Below are 25,997 nucleotides of genomic sequence, written 5' to 3'. Positions count from 1 at the left end.
GCGGAAAAAACAATGAAATTCCAGAAAAGAAAACCATATTAAGTAGTTTGCCATTTTTTTCAGATATATCAGATATGTGTGTGTATTTATTTATTTTATTCATTCCTGGTTTTGTGGCAACTCCAAATGACCCTTTATCTGGTCTGCACCTGATGTTCTCAAAAGACTTGACAGACACTCAATCCTATCTAAAACCATCAAACTAGACCAGCTTTAAGAGCAGCTAAGACCAGTAAACCAATGTCAGATGGTTTAACTCTTGTTTCACTGCAGGGTAGCTAAGACCATCTTGGGCTAGAATTATCTTTTTTTTTATTTTATGCTGAATAATACTTAGGAATTAATCGTTTTTTTTGTTTTTTAAAGAACGGAGAAGAACTCATTCATATTTATTAATTTACCAGCGTGGTTGAATAATGAACGCAGAGCAAATGAATAGCTATAGAGCATTGCAATGTGCAGGTGGCTCTGAAATAGACTGAATATCCTCTCTGGACAGGGCTGAATCCTGACTACACCACATATTTAGAGAGTTCAAAGCAGAAAAAGTATTCCAAGTCAAAAACCCTTATGAGCTAATGTCATATTATTTTCTAAATCCAGAATATTATGTTCTCGCAGCTGTGGTTTCTCCAGTGTTGCTCTTTTATAGAACAAGGACTGAGCTTCAAATGAAAAACCTCATAAGAGGGAAAAACTGAGTATAAAATCAATATGAAGAGCTCCATCTTTACAATGAGTCAGAGTGTTTGTTTTTCCCAGCTGGGCTGAGATGGACCGTCATCATACCTTTCTTTGTGTGTTTAGCAGGTGCCTCCAACGGTTAACCAATATTATGATTAGCACATTACTATGCACATGCCCAAAGCCACAGTCTGCGTAATATGCGCACATTAGAGGTCTGAATGAACTGGCTGGTGAGGCTGAATTTAGCTCTGGATGTGTCATTAGCTTCTGAGTGCATGGAGAGGCCACCATCATTCCTAAAGGGGCAGGACGGGACACAGAGAAACTCACAGAGGGAAAAAAATGGACAGAGAGACAGAAATGGAGAGGAAGCCACAAAATTCATATGTTCCAGTGACAAAAATATTTGGCTGAATGAATCTTGCTATAGTGCTGCACGGTCTATTCAACAGCAGCGATGTCCTGCCAACCAGTAAAACAGACATCCACTACAAAGCATTCCAGCCCTTCACTTTCATTCCAGCAGTGTGCCCAAATCGTAAATGACGTCGATTCAGCCTCGGATGGGCCACCCACAGACCAACCTCTGATGCATGCTCCATGCATAAATGGCAAGGGCTTTTGCAAAATGGCAAGCTCCAATATTTGAATCTGACATGTCCTGATCCCAATGCTCCCTTCATGCCTCGGCTTTCCTGTAAACTCTGTACTTTTCTATGAAACAGGGTTACCCAAAACTAGGGTTCAAAAACCCCTGGGGGTTTGCGAGTTGATGAAAAGCTAATAATCAAATAATAAAATGTTAGATAAATGTTAAAAATTTTAAAATAATTAAAAAATATCATAAACCTTCATGTCATATGACCATTAACAGACATCAGAGAACCATGTATATGCGCATGGGCTGTTAAATTATTGAAATACAAATGTAAAATTTCAGAGGGTACTTCAAAGGAATATGAAAGGGTTTCAGCTGACAAAAACATTTGGTCAATCACTGCTATACAAAATGAAAAGTAAACAGCCCAAAAATAAAATTAGAAAAATGATGTGTAGTGTAACAATAAAGTAAAAAGTAGTAACATAGCTCTTATTTTACCTTGAATGTGAATGTACACATCCTCAGAATTTTCAAAAAACTAAAATGAAAATTATATAAAGTTAAATATATATATATACACACACACACACAGTATATACATACATATCCCCCCCCACAAACATCATGAATTCATTCAGAAACATTAAGCTAGAAAAAAAACCTCAGTAATTGCTCAATATTACTTTGATTTGGTGGACAAAACTTGTGCAAATATTTAAGTATTTTGTTTTTTAATTTCTTCCCTGCTTATTTTTTTTCAAAAATTTTGTTCATTGTTGTTCATTCAGGTTGTTTATTCTTCAGAAAACCTAATAACAATAATAGTATGATTCCAATATATTTCTGACTTCATAGCCTTCCCTTAACTAGAATTCAGAAATCAATGTAAGTATAAAAATTGCATTTTTAAATGTACTCTTTAAAAATGAATAATCAATTTTCTGACGTAAGGGTGCAGGGTGTTTAATGTTTCTATTTACCAGGTTTTTTAATCAGCACACCAAAAAACAAAAATGTGCTCAGATGTTTCCAGACTGCTACAAAGAGCTATAGGCAAATCTGCAAATGTTTGCAAGATTCGTGGCACTGAATCATTTAAAGGTACTTAAAATAAGGAAAATAAAGAGATTTGTTTACAATACAACAACAAAGTAAACAGCAGTCCTTTTTCAGTTCTTGGCCAAAATCAGCTGCAATATGGACCAGATCATATACTGAAGGTTATACAACACAAGACTATAAATTATATTGCTTGTGATCCAAACTGTAATATGTCATTTTCTTTGTCAATTTCTCTTTTACACACTGTCTGGATTTCTCTTCCCCCCTCCAACCAGCTCTTTGTGCCAGTCTTCAGTGTTTATCCTTCAGTGAATCCAGCCTGTTGTTAAACTCCCACTAAGAATCCTGAGCGTCTCCAAACCTGCTATTATATCTCTCTCTCAGCTCTCTGCCCAATGACTCTATCTGAAGAGCATCCCAGCCTGAGAGATGGGCACGCAGTTACTGCCAGAGATGGAGAGCGGTTGGTGTGACTCCACGGTTAATAGAGCACTGTTTGGATTTCGACATGAGAAAAACACTTTTCCCCCTATACACACATAAGGGAGCTTGAGAGGCTCCTTCTGTGTGGACTGATGCACTGTGCTGTTTCTCTATTTGGCAGGGGCAGAAACCCTGCCTCTCCAGACAGTAAAAGGTCAGGGTATGGGAATAAACAGTAGTGCTAATCACCAGGCCACAGATGATGTGAATAAAGTCTGCCCTTGTGTAAAACAAGTGTGCTTAATTGCACTGAATTAGGTTAACTGTGGAAGTCAGTGTTACAGGTGTTACCAGTGATTCACATTTCATATTTTAATGAATCATTATAAATCTAGTTTTGATGTCTGCTAAGTTATTCCATCTAAATTAACATTTAGACTAAATGTAGGCTACTGTAAAATTGGAAATGTGTTTTCTTGCCTGTGAAATACATTTGTGTCTTTTTTCAAAAATATATTTAATTTAACTTCAGTGTTTACAACATATATTTTGGCCAGAAAAAAAAAAAAACTAACAAAACATTTTTTGTTGTATGTGTTTGCTGGTTTTATTGTTGTGTTTTTCATTAAAATTAGCCACATAAGAACCACAAACTAAGCATTCATTTTAAAGCAAGGGGAAAATCCAAAGATCTTTCATTGATTTGTGTTACAAATGTTGCCATGATTTAAGAATTTGCTCCCACAAGTTATTAATTTGTTCCCTCGTTTGAATTCAATTGTGGCCATGAATAAATCATTTGTTCACTCGTTTTATTCATTTGTGGCCATAATTTGTTCCTGCATTCTAATTGAATCAAAATGTGGAAATGTATTACTACAACATGGCCATGATTTAATAGAACAAGGGAAAGAATTAATTCATAGGAACAAATTTAGAATTTGTGGCTACAGTAAATATATATATTTTGTCCCGCATGTCCCGTGCAGGTTTGGGTATATCACCAGCCTTATTTTTGTTAATGAAAGTTCTATGTTTAATGCAAGTTTGTCAATGTACTATTTTATTGTTGATGCATTTTTCATTAAGAATATTAATGAACCCACCATTTTCAAGCATTCGTTTTCTTCAAAGAAAGGGAAAAGATGTAAAATCTAACATTAAATATCAAAGTAAGGGCTACAGGTTCTGAGCTTCATTGACAATTATCTTAACTTTTTAAAAATGCACTGTCTAACATTGTTGTTGTGACTGTCATTTTTTTATTTTAATATTGTTTTATTTTAAATTCATTTTAAATCTATTAATTTTAAATCATTATGTTTGTGCTTTAAGTACTTTAATTTTATTTGTTGAATAACATACTAAAAATTGATTGTAATCTTAATTATAATTATAACTGTGTGTGTTATTCAATATTACATTTAAGGTTAATATATTTTAAATGAAATAAACTGCACCTTCCTCACACTAATGTGTATTTACAATTATTTTTAAATACAGTACATTCAAGTTTCAATAGAAATGACATTAACGTAGATTTTGGTTTACCATAAATGACATATATTTCCTATTTTATTACTTTTTGCTAGAAGTATACTTTTTTTTAACAAAGGCAATTTGTGCTGGGTCATCAGCACCCTCCCTCCGGCCGAACATTACATGGCCAGACTATTACCAACAGCATAAATTTGATATCAGGAGAGTGTGAGCTGAAAACAGCATTTAATCTTGTTAATACATATCCTGAACAAAAGGCTGCAGAAATTATAGGCCATTAACATTGATAAGCAACTCTGCCCACAATACTTTCACCCGACCTTTATAGATCAGGAGAGCAGCAGACAATGATCAACCCCAAATTGGATTCTAAATGGGGTTCTAGAGAATCGAGGAACGGTTAGTCGCTTGATCAGTATTTCACTGGTGTGGATAACAAACCCTGGACCAGCTACACTACTCCAAAAACCATCTTGACCACTGTAATGACCCGGTTTTGTTTTTTTTAGGTAAACTGTAAAAATAGCCTAAATAATTTCTAAAATTTCATCCAGTATTAAGGTTGTTTTTGTGTTACATTCAGTTTATTTTATGTAAACAGAAAAGAGAGACACACTTTACATCATAAAATATTCATACACACAATATGAACCGAACGCTTCTGTACTATTTGGAGATAGATATTGCACAGTATGATCAAAGGAACCGTGAACATGCTTTGTTCATATTTAAATTGTGTCTTAAGGTTTGAAGTCACACTTCATACAGACCCCAGTACAAGGCAATCAACATTCACTCTCACTGTACCCTTTCATCTATCTTTTCTCCCTTGTTCTGCCTCTATGACTCGTCCGTTTACCGTGGTTAATCCCACAGCGCGGGGAGGCTGCTGCGCGCAAAGCATGTTTTCAGAAATTCGGATATGTCAAGCAGGGGCTGAAATGCCTCGTTCTATCGCTGTCTGATGATACAAACGTTCTTACAAATATTCCCTATTGCTCTTTCATTTAACATTCCCAATTACTGACTGACAGTCCAAACCCCATCTTCAGGAAACCTCACAGGAACCTTTTAATTGCCAAGAACAAAACATCTTTTTCAGTTATCTAAGTTTGAGAGTGCATTCAGTGTTGAAATTACCCCCGGCCCTTGTTCCACTAGCAGCTATGCTTTGATTAATGAAGTAATCTTGTGAAGATGGCAACTCTGGGAATACTTACATTCAAGCCAGTGAATGGGGTAGTTATTGATATGACAAACTTACTCTAAGGCAATTATTAGTGGTGTTTACTAAGGCAAGCAGCGCTATTACAATTGCTCAGGCTAACGGTTAGGGATTTGAGCAAACCACTAAACGAACAACATAACTTTGGGATGCATCTTGTCCTGTACTTTTCTGCAAGGATACCTCAAAATAAATGGCTTGTTTAGAAGAGGTGTGCTATGACTTTTCCAAGCAATCTGGACAATAAAACAGTTGGGGGAAAAAATGTTGCACTGAAGGAGGAACATCTCATATAGGGACCAGAATATCAGAAATGTTTTTTCCATTTTTGTTTTCCAAAGCAAAACATTTTGTTGAAAAAAATGCTCTAGTTCATAATCAATGTGTGAGAAGTTTGTACAGAAACATAGAAAAACAATGCATACATATTTTACAACCGAAGATAACAGGATAAAAATATTTACATTAATATAATTATCAATTATTTTAGAATTATAACAAATTATTAATATAATATAATATAATAAATCATTTCTGTATCATAGATTGTCATTATCGAATGATTGGTTTATTTTAATCTTAAACATTTTTATTAATTTAAAGAGAAAGTTAACCCCAAAATTTAAACTCTGTCATTATTTATGTCGCTTAAAACCAATAAGACTTTCATTCATCTTTTTAAACACAAATAAATATAATTTACACGAGAAACATGAGATTCTGTTGCTCCACTGAAAGTCCACGTAACCAAAATTTGTCAAGCAACAATATTTAATGTGCTTTATGTAGGTGCGTCGATCAGTGCCCTTTGGACACCCAACAACTAATGAGAATGAAGCATGAAAAAGTGGCTTCCCAGGTCTAATCTGTGAACAGCCTGGCAGTGTTTCTCATGAGAGAGGTGTGAGAGAGATTGTGTGTGTGTGGTGCAGACACTCGCAGTACTGACTGGCATTGACACCTCTCAGGCAGGCGCCGTCACTCTAATTATTTACTCGGGCAGCTGGGACGGGGCTGTATGCCAGCAAAACAGCAGACATACACAGAGAGTAATCCCTAAAAGTGGACACTGCTGCCTCAGCAAGCTCATATTCGTCTCATTGGCAACACACAGAGGAATCAATGACCTGTTAGTGGAAATCACTGTCTGATTCAGGGTGCAGAGCTCTGGATCTATTAATAGCTGAGTATCTATCCACCCTGGAGATCTGTGAGGATAGAAATGCTGCTTGATGATGCATTTCCTACCTGTACTCAATGAGCTGGTCTTTGTGCATCCATGTGACGTAGGCTGTGGGATATCCTGTCACCACACAGGGGAGCAGCACCGTCTCCCCAACGACTTTAGACACATGCTGAGGCTCCAGGAGAAACTCCAGGGTCCTTTCCTCCCCTGATTCTGCACAAAACATTGACAAACATTTTTGTCTACTCAAATGAAAATTCTGTAATTATTCACTCATCCTCGTGTCACTGTAAACCTTTATGAATTTCTTACCTCTGCAAAACACAAAGTAAGATATTTCTAAAAAATGTCTGACTGTCAATATAATAGAAGTCAATGGGGTGCAATGCTGTTTAGTTCACAGAGAAAAGAAAGTCGTACAGGTTTGGAAAGCACATGAGGGTGATCATATAAACTTTATTTTTGAGGGGACTATCTCTTTAAATGTGTTTTGGTTTGCTTTTGATTCGCTTAAAAAGTGGGGTAAGAAAAACCTATGCAAATCAGGATAAAGTTTCTATTTAAATGCAACGTTGCCATAATATTTGAAAAATGATCAAATAGAACGTTCCCCTAATGATTTCTCTAATTGCATAATATTTTTTTCGCTACGAATTGAATGAAAAACATACTGAAACAGGTTTCCTATCACTTCCTAATACAGGTTTTCAGCTCTCACTGGTAAATCAAATAGTAATGATTGGAAAAAGTTGGCTTACTTACATTATATTGTAACATTTACAGTATATCCCTTTTAGGTTGAAGCTTTTAAAAAGCTTTCTCTTTAATACTCATTATTTATTTATCTTTCTCAGTGAGGGAAAATGAAATTCAAAATCTCTTTATTCTCTCTTTAAATACTGCTGCATCATGTTGCTTCCTGCTCCACATTTAGTGTGATAACCTCAGCAGGCGACGGTGCTTCAGGCCTGATTTCTGTTCTTTAATAACTCACTCTGTGCTCATGACTGCCTGGAAAAATAAATCTGCATGCTGAATATCTGCCACAAAGGAGCTCAGTCCTCTTTAACTTTAGCATAAGTTACATTGTTCTCTTAGATAACACCACATGTGGCCGTCCTTCTGGAGGAGGCTTCCTTTAAAACTCTCTCTCCCCTCAATTGTGAGTTTCAGTAGTGCATAAAAAATTACATCAGAATCAATGTCTTGCATTTTTTTGTCAGGAATGCAGGGGCATTGGCTTTTTCCTTATAAAACCTTTTTAGGGGCCTTTTTTTTTTGGATATAGCTGACTGAATTTATGTTTGTCATGAAATAATAATACAAAATAAAAAAACTTGCCAAATGATTAATTGCAATTAATCGCATCCAAAATAAAAGTTTTTGTTTACATAATATATGTGTGTACTATGTATATTTATTATAATTACAAACACATGCATGTACATATTTAAGAAAAATATGTTTATATATGAAATATATTTATATATAACATAAAATATAAGAATATAAATATATATACACACACATGTAAACATTTTAAAATTCTATACTGTATGTGTGTGTATTTATATAAACATAATAAATATACACTAGTACACATACATATATTATGTAAACAGAAACTTATATTTTGGATGCAATTAATCACGATTAATCGTTTGACAGCTTTTGATATAAAAGTTATGGTTAATTGCTTGAAATTAGTTTTGAAGACATATTTATATAAGACATATATCTAAAAAATATATATTTGAGCTTTTTCAACATCATCCCAGCTATATAACATTCATTCAAACTTGTCTGATCTTTAATAACATTTAAAAGTAATGTTGCCAAAATGACAAAATTGAACGTTCCCCTAATGATTTCTGTAACGTGCATAACCAAGAAAAAAAATGTTTTTTGTTTTTTTAACCATTATAAAAAAATGGATGTTTTGCAAAAAGTTATAAGAACATATTTTTGTTAGCTGGGATAATTTTGATGAATTTACTATTATTCAAAAATTTTCATTTATCAAAATGTTGTTTAAAGGTCAGTCAGTAAATCAGTCTAAGGCCCCGTCCACACGAAGACGGGTTTCTCTGTATACGCATACATTTTTTACCGTATAGGCGTTTCGTCCACACGAAACCGGCGTTTTCAAAGAGTGAAACCGATAATTTTTTAAACCGGGTCCCAGGGTGGATAAATTTGAAAACGCCGGTTTCATGTTTTCGTGTGGACGGCGAATCCGTATATTTTCTGAAACGATGACGTCATCAGCCCACGTCTCGCCCCTAATCAGACACCGCTACGTCACATAACAGCGACAACAACAACAACAATGTCAGACTACGTGCCTGTGTTCGTGCTGCAGAACCTACTGAGCTCATTAGTTTTATTAAAGTAAAATCTTCTGCTTTGTGAGTTAGTTTATATTCAGCGCGCAAGGTTTACGCACATGGTCCAAGTCTTCTTCTCTGTTTTTTTGTGTATCTCTGTGGCAGAATTACAGCGCCACATATTGGTCTGGCATGTGTACTACATCATTTTCAGTCGGTTTCAGTGATTCCGTGTGGACTCAGATATTTCCTGAGATGACTCCGTGTTTACGGAATTTGAGACAAAAAAAAAAAAAAGATCGGATATGGAGAAACCCGTCTTCGTGTGGACGTAGCCTAAATATTAGATAGCAGATAAAGCTTTTTACATTAGTAAAATTGCCAAAAAAAAGACATGGATATAATTCAATTTGCAACTTTATGGCCTGATGATACGATTGTAAGTATGGAACTGGAATATGTATGGAAGTATGGAATATTTACCAGGCAGTATCTGTATTTCGGCTTCTTCACTGGTCTTGGTGGGCCCAGCGTTGTCGATCACGCAGCGGTAAAGGCCTTTGTCTGCCTCTGTGGCGTTACTGATGACGAGAGCACCGCTGGGCAGTGTGAAGACTCTCTGGTCCAGTTCAACCGGTTCTTTGTTTTGTTCCCAGCGGATGAAAGACACCAGGTCTGGATTCACCTCACAGTTTAGCACGTGACTATCACCCACCCGCACCAGCGCGGCTTCCGGCTGACTGAGGTACCGCGGTATCCCTGAAAACAGAGAGAAATCAGAAGAATCAGAATCAGAATAAATACATTTTGGTTTGCAAGTTTCATCTTATTTAGAACTACATGCCATAAATAGAAAGTGTTAAGTACTTATTGTGCAAATGGATAAAGTGTGTATATGAAATGGCACTCACTATGTTATATTGACAAGGCTTTTGAAATGTTGGAATACCAATAACAATGCCTAAAGATGCTTGCCTGTAGACTAACATTTAATTGCTTTAGAAGTGGAGGAAGTTATTGCATTTTGATTAATTGAAGACAGCTGTAATTATTTGCACTGAGGAATCATGCACAATAAGATCATGTGTATTAAAAAGTTAATACAGTATATTTTAATTACATGTTGACTTTAAATTATTAATTATTTCCTTCCATACTCAGAGTTTCAATTCTGAGTTCAATGAGCGGCTCTTTAGAGGTTAAAAAACCCCATCTAAAACCCAAGGGCACATTTTGCCCTCAAACCTCTGTAAATGAAACCGATGGTGCTGAAAAATAGTCACGGCATACAAGTGTTTACACTTCCTGGAGTTCCCCTGGTGTCCTTCAAGCGGAGAAACAGGAAGCAGTGCTGACAGGCTACTAAGTCACAGATTTCTCTGCTCCTCGGCTCTGGCAAAGTGATAAAGTCCAGAGAAATTACTCGAAATTTAACTTTGCTTGGGTGTATCTTAACTATTTATATATTTAATTATTTTAATTATTTATTTATTTTTCAAGTGACATACAAAATTAAACAAGATAAATTTGTTTATATTTATGGATGAGTTCACGCTATCTGATTGATAACGTAAATTCATAAATTAATTTATTTTACTCAATATAGTCCCCGCATAGCAATTTAATGTATTAAAATTAGTGCTGTTAAAAGATTAAACGCAATTAATCGCATGCAAAATAAAAGTTTTTGTTTGCATAATATATGTGTGTGTTCTGTGTATATTTATTATGTATATATAAATACACACACATACAGTATATATTTTGAAAATATTGTGACGAGTCGGCTGCCTCCCCCCTTATTATCATCACCACCCCGTCCCGTATTCGCCGCCCTTCACCAGGCTTCCGACGGGTGTGGGTGTGTGAGAGAGGAGGGGCGCTGAACAGCCAGGGCTGGCGGCGTGTGATGAGGCGCACCTGATGTGAATAGAGCCTCATCACCGCCGCTGTTTAAATGCCGAGCGCGCCTCTCCTCGGGAGACCGGTCTCTTCCCCGTGCATGCACGCTGGTGTCCTCGTGGGTCCAGGAAGGGAGCGTTGAGGGATTCCCGCACCACCGGAGACGTGAGCTGCCGGACCCGTAGAGTATGGATGGAATTCCGCACCCGTTTGATGGCTGACGGGCCAGGATGCCGGGCCGTTCTATCCCCCCGGAAGCGCCGCGGGAAAAGGATGGATGATGCCGCTCAGAAGAAGCCGCCGACCCACGCGCCCCCGGTCCAGAGAGGGGAGCGCGTGCGGCCACCAGACTCCGCCCCTTGCCTGGACCCTTCCTTCCCGAACACTGCCCTCCTTCACAAGCCCGTAGCACGACGAGGACACCAGATTCCCCGTTTATTTTGGACACTTTTTTACCCCCTTTGGACACTTTATTTTGATTATTGTTTAATAAAAACCTCTCCGAGGGCTGACGCCACGCCCACTGTGTCTGTCGTTTGCTCCTCCCGCCACAATATTTGCATGTATTTACATGTCTATATTTATATTCATATAATTTATATTATAAATAAACATATTTAATATATAAACATAACCTATTTTTCCGAAATATATACATGCATGTGTGTGTATTTATATATACATAATAAATATACACAGAACACATACATATATTATGTAAAAAAAAAAACTTTTATTTTGGATGCGATTAATCGCGATTAATCATTTGACAGCACTAATTAAAATCCCTTTTTATATGTAAAAATATTTGTCCTTTGGATAAATATTGCTGTTTCATGCTGGATTGTTATATTGGGACAGATGAAAATGTACTGGTTAATTAGTGAAAATCTCTTCATTTAAACTAGACTTATTATAATAATTATTATTTATTTATTTATTTTCAAAAAACAGTTTGAATCTACTTTGTTACAATGTTGGTTTGATTAACTGGTGGATTGATTTGAAACGAAACAAAAACAAAACAAGGTCTGGGGCCTGTAGGATTTGAAAGAAGTCTGTAATGCTAACAAAAGCTGTGCTAATTTGAAAAAATAAATAAATACAGTAAAAACAGTAATATTGTGGAAAATTATTTCCGTTTAAAATAACTGTTTTCTATTTTAATATATGTAATGTAATTTATTCCTGTGATGCAAAGCTAAAATTTCAGCATCATTACAAAAAAAAATGACAAACTTTTAAATGATAGTGTACTAATAACTAGGTAAAATCTTTTATGTGAGATCTGTAAGAGTATAAAAACAGATGCATTTCATATTTCAGACATCTAATATCAATTTGCTCCTTTTTCAACAGCCGTCATCTCATGCTGGGTAAAGAAAATGAAACATCACTATGAGATTTTAAATAACGCCTGAAACTGATTGGCTTGCAGAGGCAGATGAAATATCCTGGAAAAGTCACGGGCTGAACAAGACACTTCTATTAAAGACACTCCAGGGGGGTTTTTTTTTCTTTTGGGAAAGGGCTGAAGAGGGTTCTGTATTTAAATATTTATTTAAATCAGCTAAGTTCCTCAAGTCTTCCACATGATTTTAGCGTGTAGTGTAGTTGAGCTCATCGCAGTAAGTTCATCACTTCACATTATGATGAGCGAAGCGTTGAGCACTTTGCTTAATACAATTGACTCCACTTAATCACCGTTCCCTCTCATTCCACAGGGTAGCTGCTCATGTTTCTCTGCAGTATCTGCTTCATGCATCATATGGAAGTAAAAATCACAGATTTCACAGAATCACAGATCTCTTTAATATCCGCCTTGTAAAAAAATAAGTACACTTTAGCCTACTTTTTAACAGTGTACATATTGCGAAAATAATAAAAGACTAAACTTAAGTACAAACTGAATGTAATATTTTATAAAGGTAAATTGCATGTTAACTGCAATTAAATGGAAATTAGCGTTTAACGTAACATTATAAAACGTTTAAATTTATGTAATGCAATTAGCTGAATTATAGTGTTTTCTGAACTACTGTAGTAGGATTTTAGTACGTATTCACATAGGCTATAATTTAATCTAATCTCTATTGAAACCCTTAAGTCATGCATTTAAATATATTTGTAATTACACAATTATAACGATCATAAAGTTAAACTTATCAAAACTTAATTTGATATTTTTACAAAGTGCGCTTTTTTAAAAGTGTGCTTAAGTGAGTTAAAAAGAACCATCAAGAAAGTGCACTCTCTTTAAGAACACTTAAGCATTCTTTTATTTAGAAGTGTTATGTTATGCAAGCACATTTTAAAAATACTTTTAAGTCCACTACAAGTGCACATTTAATTCAGTACAATTAAGTGCACTTATTTTCACAAGGGCTGAAAAGACAACAATCAGACTTTTAAACAGTCGTAATGGTGAAAACATTGTGTGATGTGTAAAACACTAACTGTATTTTAAATATAAAAACTTTTCGTTTTGATTGTTTACCTCAGCGTGCTGACTTTCATTGTGTTGCGCGTTTTGATTTCTCCTGGAGAGGCTGCGTGAGCCTCGTCTCAGCAGTGCAACTTTATACCGTACATGCATTATATACTGTAGCTATATCCACTAATCGCCACTTACTCGAAACGTAATAAAATCTGAAAAATACTTGCGTTTTGGTGATTTCCTAGTTATTTTTGGTTACTGATATTTTGTCTGGCGTTAATGAACCGTTAATATCGAGCCCTGGAGTCTATGTGTCGAGGCTCAGCCCCGGATGGCCCTGGCGAAGTTTAAATACTTCGATGCCTAAGGCTTTTAGGAGAAACATCTGAGAGAAAGTTGACACTTAAACATAACTAAGAAGTCTTGTGAGCTATAAAAGAGCAGCATTTAAACAATAAATGTTTCTTTTTATGTGTGTGTTGCTTGAAACAGAAAGAAAGAGCTGCTTTAGCACTAGTACTGCCACTAAAGCTCAAAACAGAGATCTATGGATCCTTTGCAGGTGAACATAAAGACTCATACATGAAAATGTCTTTGAGAGAGACTATATGAGAGAGGAGTGATGGAGTTTCCTTTGTCTGGCATTAGTCCGTTACACACATGCCATGCTCTCACTCTCCCTTAACATGCAGTGAGAGATGCTATCAGCCGCTGGCTCGGAGTGAACAGAGAACAGCATTCATTCATCTCCACAGGCTCTGCTTTATAACAGCAGACAGAAAGGTTTCACAGAGCATGCTGTGGTCTTTTAATCCCCTTATAAACTATATACAAAATCTGGTTTTAGCAACAGAACAGCTTTTATGCTCTTAAGGGAATATTCTGGGTATGTCCACTAAGTACTAGTACTTTTCAATCTTTAAAGAAAAAAATCTAGACATTGTTTGTTATACCTCTTCATGGCTAGAGGACATACAGTATAACATATTTACAATATATAGATAAGGGATAATACAAGCTGGTCTTTTTTTTCTTGCAAATTAAGGGTGATTAATACCATAATGCAAAAGTGGTTGATGGTATCAGGCTTATAACATAACTATTTAGCAAATTAATAAATACATAAATGTATTATTGGAAATTTAATATTGATATTAAATGTTTAAATGATGTTATGAGAAGACAGGCAATACAGAGTGATATGAGGCATGGAATTTGAAATATACTTCTGTTGCATGTAAAAATTATTAAATAAAAATTCTTGTAAATGTAATATTTTTGTGTGTCTATTTAGTGAAAAACCTTGTGGGAAATATTATTAATATTAATTAAAAATTATATACTTAAAGTAGTTATTTTAAATATTTCACAATTTCAAATAAATGCATGTATTTACCAACCAGACCAGCATCAAACCAGCTCTAACCAGCATAAACCAACCTGGAAAAGCATGAGAATTCATGCTGGTTTAAACTGGTCCCTTTGAGCAGGGTCAATTAATGTAAATAATCATAGTTTAGAGTACGGTTCAGGCAATGCGTTTTGGTGGCAGTGTGAACCCTCCCTGCTGTTATATTCTTGCTCTGTTACGTCCTTTCCAACCAGTTAGTCCAAGAGCAACATTTGTTGAGTGATTCATTACACTGGTGTAAATGCTACATGGGAACCAGTGAGTGCCATAAGCTTGGACCTCACAAAAACAGCTCACGGACACACACTGAGGGTCTACCACACACGCACACACACACATCCCGTTCTGGTGGCCTGATCCAGGCATCAATCTCAGTACACAAGAACATGCTACAAACTGGAGATTTGGATCGACAGAGCCATTAGAGTTTATTGGCCAGACTCTTGTGTGATTTCAATGGAGAGGACAGTCTGTTTAATGGTCAGATTGACAGCTTTGCCACTGTTTGTCCACTGTAGTCCACGCCATCAAATTATGGAAGCTTATTTCTGACAGTGAATAAAAATATTTTTAAAAAAAAGGTCATTGTGTCTTTTTATCCAACAATTCTTCTTTTTTTCAGAACTGTAAGTTTATCTCTCATAATTCAAAATATTGTAGAATTTATATCTTACAAGTTATTGTTTGCAAGATGTAAACTTGTGAGTTTACATCACGCTGGTGAGTTATAAACTCACAATTTGACTTTTTTCTTTGAAATTTGTAGGAAAAATGTCAGAAATGCGAGATGTAAAATCACAATTTTGAATTATAAATTTGCAATTCTGACTTTTTTCTCATAGTCACGAGTTTACATATCATTATTGGAAGTTATTAATTGTTAGATGTAAATCATAATTTGGATAAAAAAGTCAATCTACAATTGCAAGTTATAATTTACAATTTTGACTTTTTCTCAGAATTGCAGGTTTATTTCTTGCAGTTCTGAATTATTAATTGCGAGATGCAAGTTATGAACTCACACTTTAGATCTTTTCCTCAGAATTCCAAGTTTATATCTCGCAACTGCAAGTTATTAATTTCAAGATATAAACTTAGAATTCTGAGAAAAAAAGGAAGAATTGCGAGATGTAAACTAACAATTGCGAGTTTCATAACAAACAATTGTGAACAATTATAAACTTGCAATTCTGAGGGGAAAAAAGACAGAATTGTGAGATAAAAATGTGCAACTGCAGGGAAATTAAAATCTGAACTCTGAGATAAGAAGTTGCAATTACCTTTTTAAAAGGTTTTTATTCTGTGGCAGAAATAAACTTTCATAACAAATTGCAACTAACATGACCATTACAGGTTAGTGCTGAGGCACAGGAAAACAGACAATCAATTGGGTGATGAGAAGTTCCACCTAAAGCAGATTCCACACACTGGAAGTCATAGTGAGGGCAAAAACCCTGCAGAGAAAAGTACCAAACCTCAAATCATGGGCCCCTAAGGCCCCCAGTATAACATGAAGCCGGCCTCAACTTCCATTTGCCTCTGTCAAACCGAGAAAAGAATTTGAGTGGGTATAAGGTCTCTTCTACCCCGCTGGGCAGAAACTCATTCACTGTTCATTCGAGTCTGGATACTCTTCTTTATTGGGTCTTAGAGGCGGCAGGCAGCTCTTTAAAAAGCTCCAGAAATTTACAGGCTCACAGACAAACAGCTCCCTCCATTTTGCGGCAAGGTTTTTAGGCCTGTAGAGAGCGAGTATAGCTGGGCACGATTTACCGATGCTATTAAAGCTGGATATGAGCAGATAAATCTGGAGTTGGGAAGGTCTGGGATGAAAACAAAGAGACCAACCTCAAAGCAGCATGCGCTCGAGCGGCAGTAAACAGAAAGGCTGTAGCTGAAACCCAAGCAAAGACCCCACCCCAGAGAGTGGAAATAAATAGCCATACCTGCCATAAACATATATATACACATTATTATGAGGTAACGGTGCCAACTGTGCGATATGAGTGTCCTCCTGACATATTACTGATATCACGGACAAGATTAACTTTACAAATTACTCATGTTATTTATTAGATTTAACTTTAATGGGGAATGAGAAAAAGTTAAATAAAATAAAAAAAAATTAAATATAATAAAATAAAAAAAATATAATTTTTTTTTTTTTTTTATCAAAATTTCAAGAAATCATCATTAACTCTTTCCCCACCACTGACAGAATTTTCTGTCATTTATGAGACGTCTTTGACCAAAATTTGGTCAAAAACCATTGGCCTTCTCAACAGTTCAATTCTGTTTTACAGAAAAAATTACTCAAAATTACTTAAAATTCTGATATTTTTCAGCAAAAATGGCACCGTTTACTGAGAATGCCCTACCATCTTTCAAATCATCTTTCACTACACTGTAAAAAATTTACATTTTGAAAAATTGTGGGAACTGACAAATAAATATTGACTCGACAAATTGCTTCCCAATAATTCTCCCCAAACAAAAAAAATGCATTGTAGTAATTTTAGCTGAAGGTCTTAAGTTAAATTTAAAAATATACATTCACCGAACATATTAAATTTAAAAAACAAAATCTATCATTAAAGTTATGGTGAGTATACTGAGTTTTGTATTTATTAAGTCATGTTTCACGTACTACATTAGATTTAGCAGAATAACAGTGAATTGACGCCTTTACTAGTGTCATGTTGGCGTTTATAACCTAATTTAGTCCGGACTGATCTCTCGGTAGGGCTGTGCGATATACACTCACTGGCCACTTTATTAGGTACACCTGTTCAATTGCTTGGTAACACAAATTGAGCTAATCAGCTAATCACATGGCAGCAACTCAACGCATTTAGGCATCTAGATGTGGTGAAGACAACTTGCTGAAGTTCAAACCGAGCATCAGAATGGGGAAGAAAGGGGATTTAAGTGACTTTGAACGTGGAATGGTTGTTGGTGCCAGACGGGCTGGTCGGAGTATTTCAAAAACTGCTGATCTACTGGGATTTTCACGCACAACCATCTCTAGGGTTTACAGAGAATGGTCCGAAAAAGAGAAAATATCCAGTGAGCGGCAGTAGTGTGGACGAAAATGCCTTGTTGATGTCAGAGGTCAGAGGAGAATGGGCAGACTGGTCAGAGATGATAGAAAGGCAACAGTAACTCAAATAACCACTCGTTACAACCAAGGTATGCAGAATACCATCTCTGAACGCACGACACGTCGAACCCTGAAGCAGATGGGCTACAGCAGCAGAAGACCACACCGGGTGCCGCTCCTGTCAGCTAAGAACAGGAAACAGAGGCTACAATTCAAACAGGCTCACCAAAATTGGACTACAGAAGATTGGAAAAATGTTTCCTGGTCTGATGAGTCTCAATTTCTGCTGCGACATTCAGAGGGTAGGGTCAGAATTTGGCATAAAGAACATGAAAGCATGGATCCATCCTGATATTTTTTGGCACACTTTGGGACCCTTAGTAACAATTGAGCATCATTTAAACGCCACAGCCTCCCTGAGTATTGTTGCTGACCATGTCCATCCCTTTATGACTACAGTGTACCCATCTTCTGATGGCTACTTCCAGCAGGATAATGCACCATGTCACAAAGCTCAAATCATCTCAGACTGGTTTCTTGAACATGACAATGAGTTCACTTTACTCAAACGGCCTTCACAGTCACCAGATCTCGATCCAATAGAGCACCTTTGGGATGTGGTGGAACGGGAGATTCGCATCATGGATGTGCAGCCGATAAATCTGCAGCAACTGCGTGATGCTATCATGTCAATATGGCCCAAAATCTCTTAGGAATGTTTCCAACACCTTGTTGAATCTATGCCATGAACAATTAAGGCAAAAGGGGGTCCAACCCGGTACTAGCAAGGTGTACTTAATAAACTGGCCAGTGAGTGTATATAGTGTGTGATGTTATTGTAATTGTTGTTTTAACGATGTGGGATTTGACATTATCCTGTATAATCGCAAAAAAAATAAAAATAAATAAAACACGCCTAACTTACAGTATGAATAACTTACATGAATACATTAATGTTACGTGATGAAGATTAGACTAGTGCGCGTGAGTATTTACAGTGCATTTTTTCCCCCTGCATTATTCAGTCTTCACAACAGTTCAATAAACATGCGTTTTAGACACATTATTGCCTTATAAAATCATTCATATCAAAAACTTTAGGAGCCGGCTGTCCACAGTAGTCCTTAAGATACCAGCACCATAACACTCTCAGCAAAATATTGTATAATTATCATTATTGATAAAATCCCAGAAAATAGAGATATAATTTGTCAATATTGCACACCCCTATCTCTCAGTCACCTAAAGCTATTTTTTATCTCACATTATGATGACTATATGAAATGTATGAGACACAAGGAATATATTTCGGCTATAACAATTTTTTTGTTCCCATTAGTGTAACCCACCATTGCTAGGTCTGAGATCACGAGGCACCAATTGGTGTAGAAAAGGAACCACTACAAATTTCAGAGTGAATATTTAACAGTAGTTCTTATTGGATATATGTTTATTCCATATTAGTGTCAAATACTATTAGCTCTTAGATGTAATTTGTGAGGAGTTGCTTCATTGAGAGCTGCTATGAGACATGGCTCTGTGTAATGTAGGCTGCTAATTCTAATGTAGACTTAGTATTGACAGTGATTCTGGAGACAGACCTTAGTTTCAGTAGTCATGTCAAAGCTAAATCAGCATACTATCATCTCAAAAATATTGCAAGAATTAGATGTTTTGTTTCCAATCAAGACTTGGAGAAACTTGTTCATGCCCTTATCACCAGCAGGGTGGACTATTGTAATGGTCTCCTCACCGGCCTTCCCAAGAAGACCATTAGACAACTGCAGCTTATCCAGAACGCTGCTGCCAGGATTCTGACTAGAACCAGAAAATCTGAGCATATCACACCAGTCCTCAAGTCCTTACACTGGCTTCCAGTTACATTTAGGATTGATTTTAAAGTATTTTTACTCGTTTATAAGTCACTCAATGGCCTAGGACCTAAATATATTGCTGATATGCTCACTGAATATATACCGAACAGACCACTCAGATCATTAGGATCGAGTCAGTTAGAAATACCAAGGGTTCACACAAAACAAGGGGAGTCTGCGTTTAGCTATTATGCGGCCTGCAGTTGGAACCAGCTTCCAGAAGAGATCAGATGTGCTAAAACATTAGCCACATTTAAATCAAAACTCAAAACTCATCTGTTTAACTGTGCATTTGAATGAGCACTGTGCTATGTCCGAACTGACTGCAATACATTTTATGTATAATCATTTTCTTTAAATCATTTTCTATATCATTTTAAAATTCCTTGTTTTTATTATTTTTATTTCCATGTTTTTATTGATTTTAATGTCTATTTCACTTTCTTTTATGTAAAGCACTTTGAATTACCACTGTGTATGAAATGTGCTATATAAATAAACTTGCCTTGCCTTTTTTGGATTATTGTATGCACTCATCCTGGAGTACAACAAGGATTTAAAGGGATAGTTTACCCAAAAATTAAAATTCTGCCATTAATTACTTACCCTCATGTCGTTCCAAACCCATAAAACCTTTGTTCATCTTCAGAAAATAAATTAAGATATTTTTGACAAAATCCGATGATGACATTTGTGATGAAACAATGGTCTTATTGATGTGGAACGACATGAGGGTAATTAATGACAGAATTTTAACCTCTTATGAGTTTTTTTTTTTGGCAAACATTTGAAGTGCAAGATGCAGTTTCATGAGCTCAAAGTACCTCTTGTGAGAACGGTAGAGTTCATGTGAAATTACTCTAAACACTGGGTGAAGTAACCTCCCCATTACTTGAATTTGATGGTGTTTTTGACATTTTTAATATGTGAATGTATTTGATGTTTAATGTTTAAATAGCTAAGAAGCAGTTTCATGAGCTCAGAGTACCTTTTGTGAGAATGGTAATATTCAGTGACATTAACCTAAACACTGGTTGAAGTCACCTCAGATAAATTATTACCATTATTAATAAAATTATTATTATTATTATTATTATTATATGGTGTTTGACATTTTTTGCATGTTTGTGAATGTATCATTGTATAAAGCTTTGTGTATCTTATGAGAATTAAAATATCTGATTTTGTAAGGTATACTGTTTAGAAAATTTCAATGTATTTATAAGTTTAAGGTATTTTCACAATATTGTTGTATATTTCATTAAAAAGTATTAAAATGTAGCAATGTAGCAAAATTTGTAGCAAAAAATTAGATGCAATCAGTCTGAAATTGTTTACAGTGTAAAAGATAAGATTTAAATTGACCACTCATGAAATATACATCTCAAGGTTTGTGCAGTCTTAACATGGCTCCTGTCCAAATTAGAAAGCTGTTTGAGCTCCAGTCATCTGTCCTGGAGTTCTATAGATATGCTATCTAAGAAGGACCTAAAGGAGAAAACTGCCAGCCATAACATGACCCAGTTCAGGGAGGAGTCACACTGAGAATTGCATGTCATCTTTCCCAGCCTGTAAATTTTGCATGAGACTTACAAGCAAGGATAAATATTTGATAGCGGTCTGTAAGATTTTCTATTATGAGTTTAAATGGAGTCCACACAGCTGGTTCCAAAACTAACCTCTGTGTTTGGTTAAATACTCTAAACTACTGAATGAAGATCACAGTCTAGATTCTTCAGTCAATGTAAGTTGAGATTTGAATTAAATTCAGTCAACCACTGTGGAAAAACATTGTGCAAATAGCACTGAGCACTGATAATATCAGCTTAATTATGACTTGCAATCAGTTTATAACATTAGGCATCCATTATTTATGATTATAAATTACACATAATCATTTGCTAAATGTTTAAGGAGTCATTAATGTAACTTCCTAAAATCAACGATACGTGAAAAGGTTTATAAAAAAGTGACAGGTTGTATTGTAACAATTTTTCAATTTTTACTCACCAGTTTACAACTGGACAAAACAGATCATATTAGTTCAAGGTGGTTACGCTGATTTTTGACCATCATAGCTGCTTTGCTGCTGGTCCAAGATGGTTTATAAAGTTCAAACCTGGATCACCAGCGAGTAACCAGGGCAGCATGTTTAATCAAAATAATAATGCACTAGTCTTGGACTGCGATTTACTTCAAATGTGCACTGCTTGTTTCAGAGTGAAGCGTGGAAATGTTTATTTACACGTGAGCAGCTCAAAGAGCCTGTGTTTTCAGCATCTCAGAGCAGCTCAGTTCACGGTAAATGCTGCTCCATACACACTCCATCTCCGAGAATTTGGGTCGCTTTCACATGCATTTGGGAACACAACATCTTCCCATACTTGTAATGAGAAGCGCTTATCAACAAAAAAGAAGCAAAAGAACCACAGAGGGCTTCCTGTGGTTTAAAATAGTTTAGCATTTCAAAATTAAGGACGATAGCCAATAATAATACATCTTGTAATGTATTTTTTTATTCCATTTTAAATCTTAATCACAATTTATATCAGAAAAATCACCCTACCAGCTGCTAATAAAAATTACTAGAACATTGGTAATTATTTGTTGAAATGATGTGGGTTTGCCACAGGTTCATCTATTTCTTCTTAACTATTGAGCTCTTCATCTCTCCTAACAACAGAGATGAATGTCAGTGTGCCCACAGGTTATATTTTAAGCCAGTTTCCCAGAAACGTCTGGCTGCTGACGGGCACATACATTAGTGAGCGAGCGGCGCTTTCCCATGAGGCTGTCTCATCAGAAGTCTAACACAATTAAACTTCTCTTCCCACTCTGATACATTAGCACTGCATCAATGTGAGATATCACAAGCATACATTCACATCTGCTTCCACTGACTGAAACCCAAACCTCTGTGAGACAGCAGGTTCATAGTGAGGTCAAACGCTGACTGTAAACTGCCTCCATTTACATACCAACAAAAAGAAAAACAACCAATCCTATCCTAAAATGTAGGTGTAAAGCCCAGTAGTGTATAACGTCATTATAAAATCTGATTGTAGGCAATCCAGAAAAGCAGAAAAAAGCTGAAACAAAGTCTGTAAAGAACATTTCATTACTCTTTGGACACTCCCAAGTGTTACTGGACAGCGAGAGTTATGGTCAGGTGATCTCGCTTAAAAAGTTTGCATTAAATATTCTGGTATCTTGTCAAATGTTCTGTTGATTTTGACTGTGATCAGCTGCAACACGAGAGTTTTCAGAAAGCCCAAAACCACCAAACAGGATGACATTTCATTTCACAGTGCTGTGGATGTAATTGGAAAAGAAATGATTTTCAGTCATGGAGACTAGATGGCAGGAGAGCAGCAGTGAGATGGCCAGTGTAATACGGCTCCTGTCCACAGCGGACACAGACACAGACACACAGAGCCAGCAGGGATCAAGCTTAGACCAATCAAGATGAAAACTGAGAAAGATGGACTTTTTTGAGAATTCTCTAAAGATATATAAAGTATGTTTTGGGAATACTGAAAGTTTAACCAAATGCATAAAAAACAAGACTGTTAATTTTTTTTAAGCTGTAGATTTAAACTGTTCTGGCTTTCACGACTTTCCTCACTTTTTACTCATATTTAACGTATTAAAAATGTATCAGTAAGAGGTATCATAGTGGGTTTGACCCATTCGGGTAAAGGGGAGGGGCCTCTGTTTGATCTTGAATTTGCATACAGATGAGCTAATGAAAATGCACACCAGTCCTTTATGCCCTGAAGACATGTCTTGAATGCCAACTGCACAGACAGGGAAACAGACTAATAATTATTGGTGTTGAAACCCTTTATTATTTATTGTGTACTGCAGCAGTATGAAGCACTGGTACTGTGTGCTCTCAGAGGGGTTTAATTGCTCTTTCAGAAGATTCAAAGATGTTTGCCTCAGATGTTTCTTAGATATTTATGTGAGAAATAAAAATACACACAAATTGTTTACACACAGTAAGGAATATAAAATTGATGTAGAAAGTAGCTCAAATAATTTGGTCTTTGAAAAATGTGATGAAAGATGTTTGAGTTCACACTGAAATGACTTTTGTTTGCAGATTTTGGCATCTCGGAAAGATCTGCCGTTTGAGACATGTCTGAGATCTCTGAAATGTGAGAGAATCTGAATCCCAAATATTTTTTCTCAGAAGAAAAGTTTACACAGAACAGATTTTTTTGTTGAAAAAGCAGAATTTGATTCATGAATTTTTGCAGTCACGAACCCATTTGCATTTTAAATTTCGTTGTATTTTATATATATTTTAAAATCTATTATTCTATATATAAAGTTATATTTAAAAAGCAGAATTTGATTAATGGATTCCCCCCCCCTGCACGAACCCCCTTTTATTTGGAATTCTTTGAGTTATATTTAGTTTTTATTGATTATTTTTATACATTTAAACTGTTTTGGTGAAACAATTGAGAATCTTTTTATGTTTTTTATTTGTAGACTGGTTCTTCTCTTGATAAAATTCCCTCATGTCACATCATGTTGCTTCAAGAAAGCAGTGAAAGTCAGACTATCAATCTTGTGTTTTGTGCCAGGAACTCAACACTGACTGCATTTGGTTGAACACTACTAAGGTGGCATATTTTATTCTGAGCAACTTGTTCCCTTATTCTCAGCTATACTGACCTTCACGAGAGGTCGTTGCTAGGGGAGATGGCACCACCGCAGGGAGAGGCCGATCGCATTACAAAGCACAGATAAATGTGTTGTCAGGACCTTGTGCCTCTCTTATCAGAGACGGGGGAATCGTACCTCCACAGGGCTGGACTGAGCACGCTCTGTAGCACCAGCAGAACAAGACTGTGAAAAGACCTGCCAATCAAAGCCTCTCAGGGCCCGACTTCCACACAAAGTCTGCTTGCACGCTTTAACCAATGAGGAAAGAGCAGACCCTCATCACCTGCCTGATGCAGTCAGACCCCTGCAGACGGCCCACCAGCTAACCTGATTAATGCGCTCAGCACTGACAGCTGATGATAGATGCCACGATAAACAAAAGCAACACTGACCCTCTGCTCTTTCTGTCTGTGTGGATCTCTGACCCTCTGGAGCATCTGCAGATCTGCTCTGTGTCAGTCTGTACTCAGCTTTTGACAGGAAGCTCATAGTGCACAGGAAGATGGAATGTGAGAAGAGAAGAGGGTGGTATTGGTTAGTAGCGTTTGCAACACCAGACAATGGAGTGAATGAAGAAAATTATACAGCTATAAATACTTAAAAAAATAATAATAATAAAATTAAATAATTTTTACAGTCATGAACGCAAAATTTTTTTGCAGTATTTGCATTAATTTTGTAAAACTATTTTATTCCACATTTCTTTCTTTTATATGTGAATGCATGAAATAAAAAGCAGAATCTGATTTATGATTTTTTTTTGTCAAACCCCATGTAGCTTTTTAAATAAAATAATAATAATAAAATATATATATATATATATATATATATATATATATATATATAAATATAAATAAATAAAAGATATAAAGATTTTATTTCAGATTTTTTTATTTTCTATGTTAATGCATGAAATCATAAAAGATTAATCTGATTTATGCATTTTTTAAGTCATTAACCCCATGTAGTTTTTTAAATAAAATAAATCCATTTAATATGTTTCCTATTAAAAAACAAGTTTAAATTGTATAAATAATTGTACAAATAAAAAATAAATTAAAGTAAACTAGTAATAATTAACTTCATAAACAAATAAAATGTAATGAAATAAATTTAAAAATGCGTAAAAAACTCCCCTTAAATTTACCCATTTAATCTCATTGGTGTCTTGATGAATAAAATAAAATAAAATTACATTAAATTAATAAAAAATAATAAAATTAAAAAAAAATCTCATTGATGTCTTGGGTAAACAGTTAAGATATAAGCAATATAATCTGTGATTTTTTTCTAAATTTTTTTTTTAGTAAAATCTTTTGTCATGAACCTCAATGTACTCTGATTTGGTTGCATTATTTAAATAAATAAACAAACAAATAAATGATTGATTAAATTAATGTATGAATGAATGAAGGAATACATTTACACATTTCATTTGAGAAAACAGGATCAAAGTACAGTACTATCATAAGGCTATGTGGATCTTCTTAATACGTCTCCTATAGAAGTGTTGATATCAGCAAGCAGATGGAACTGGTTATATCATGCACATCTTCCCCCAGACACACACATATGGACACAGATA

The 25,997-nt window shown here is 35.6% G+C and overlaps 1 protein-coding gene across 6 annotated transcripts in view; it reads right to left on the bottom strand.

The window, feature by feature from the left end:
* The window catches only part of LOC306854703 (neogenin-like), a 158,493-nt gene that overhangs the window by 54,806 nt on the left and 77,690 nt on the right, over positions 1–25,997 (bottom strand). For all 6 annotated transcript variants that reach the window (XM_079392916.1, XM_079392915.1, XM_079392913.1 and 3 more), the window contains exons 3-4: positions 9,495–9,770; positions 6,747–6,897 (exon numbers count right to left, since the gene is read on the bottom strand). In XM_079392916.1, coding sequence (XP_079249042.1) covers positions 6,747–6,897; positions 9,495–9,770 — 427 coding nt within the window. The remainder of the gene's footprint in view (positions 1–6,746; positions 6,898–9,494; positions 9,771–25,997) is intronic.

The sequence above is a fragment of the Barbus barbus genome (genome assembly GCF_936440315.1).
Source record: "Barbus barbus genome assembly, chromosome: 1".
Lineage (NCBI taxonomy): Eukaryota > Metazoa > Chordata > Actinopteri > Cypriniformes > Cyprinidae > Barbus > Barbus barbus.
This window is presented reverse-complemented; position numbering and strand designations above follow the sequence as displayed.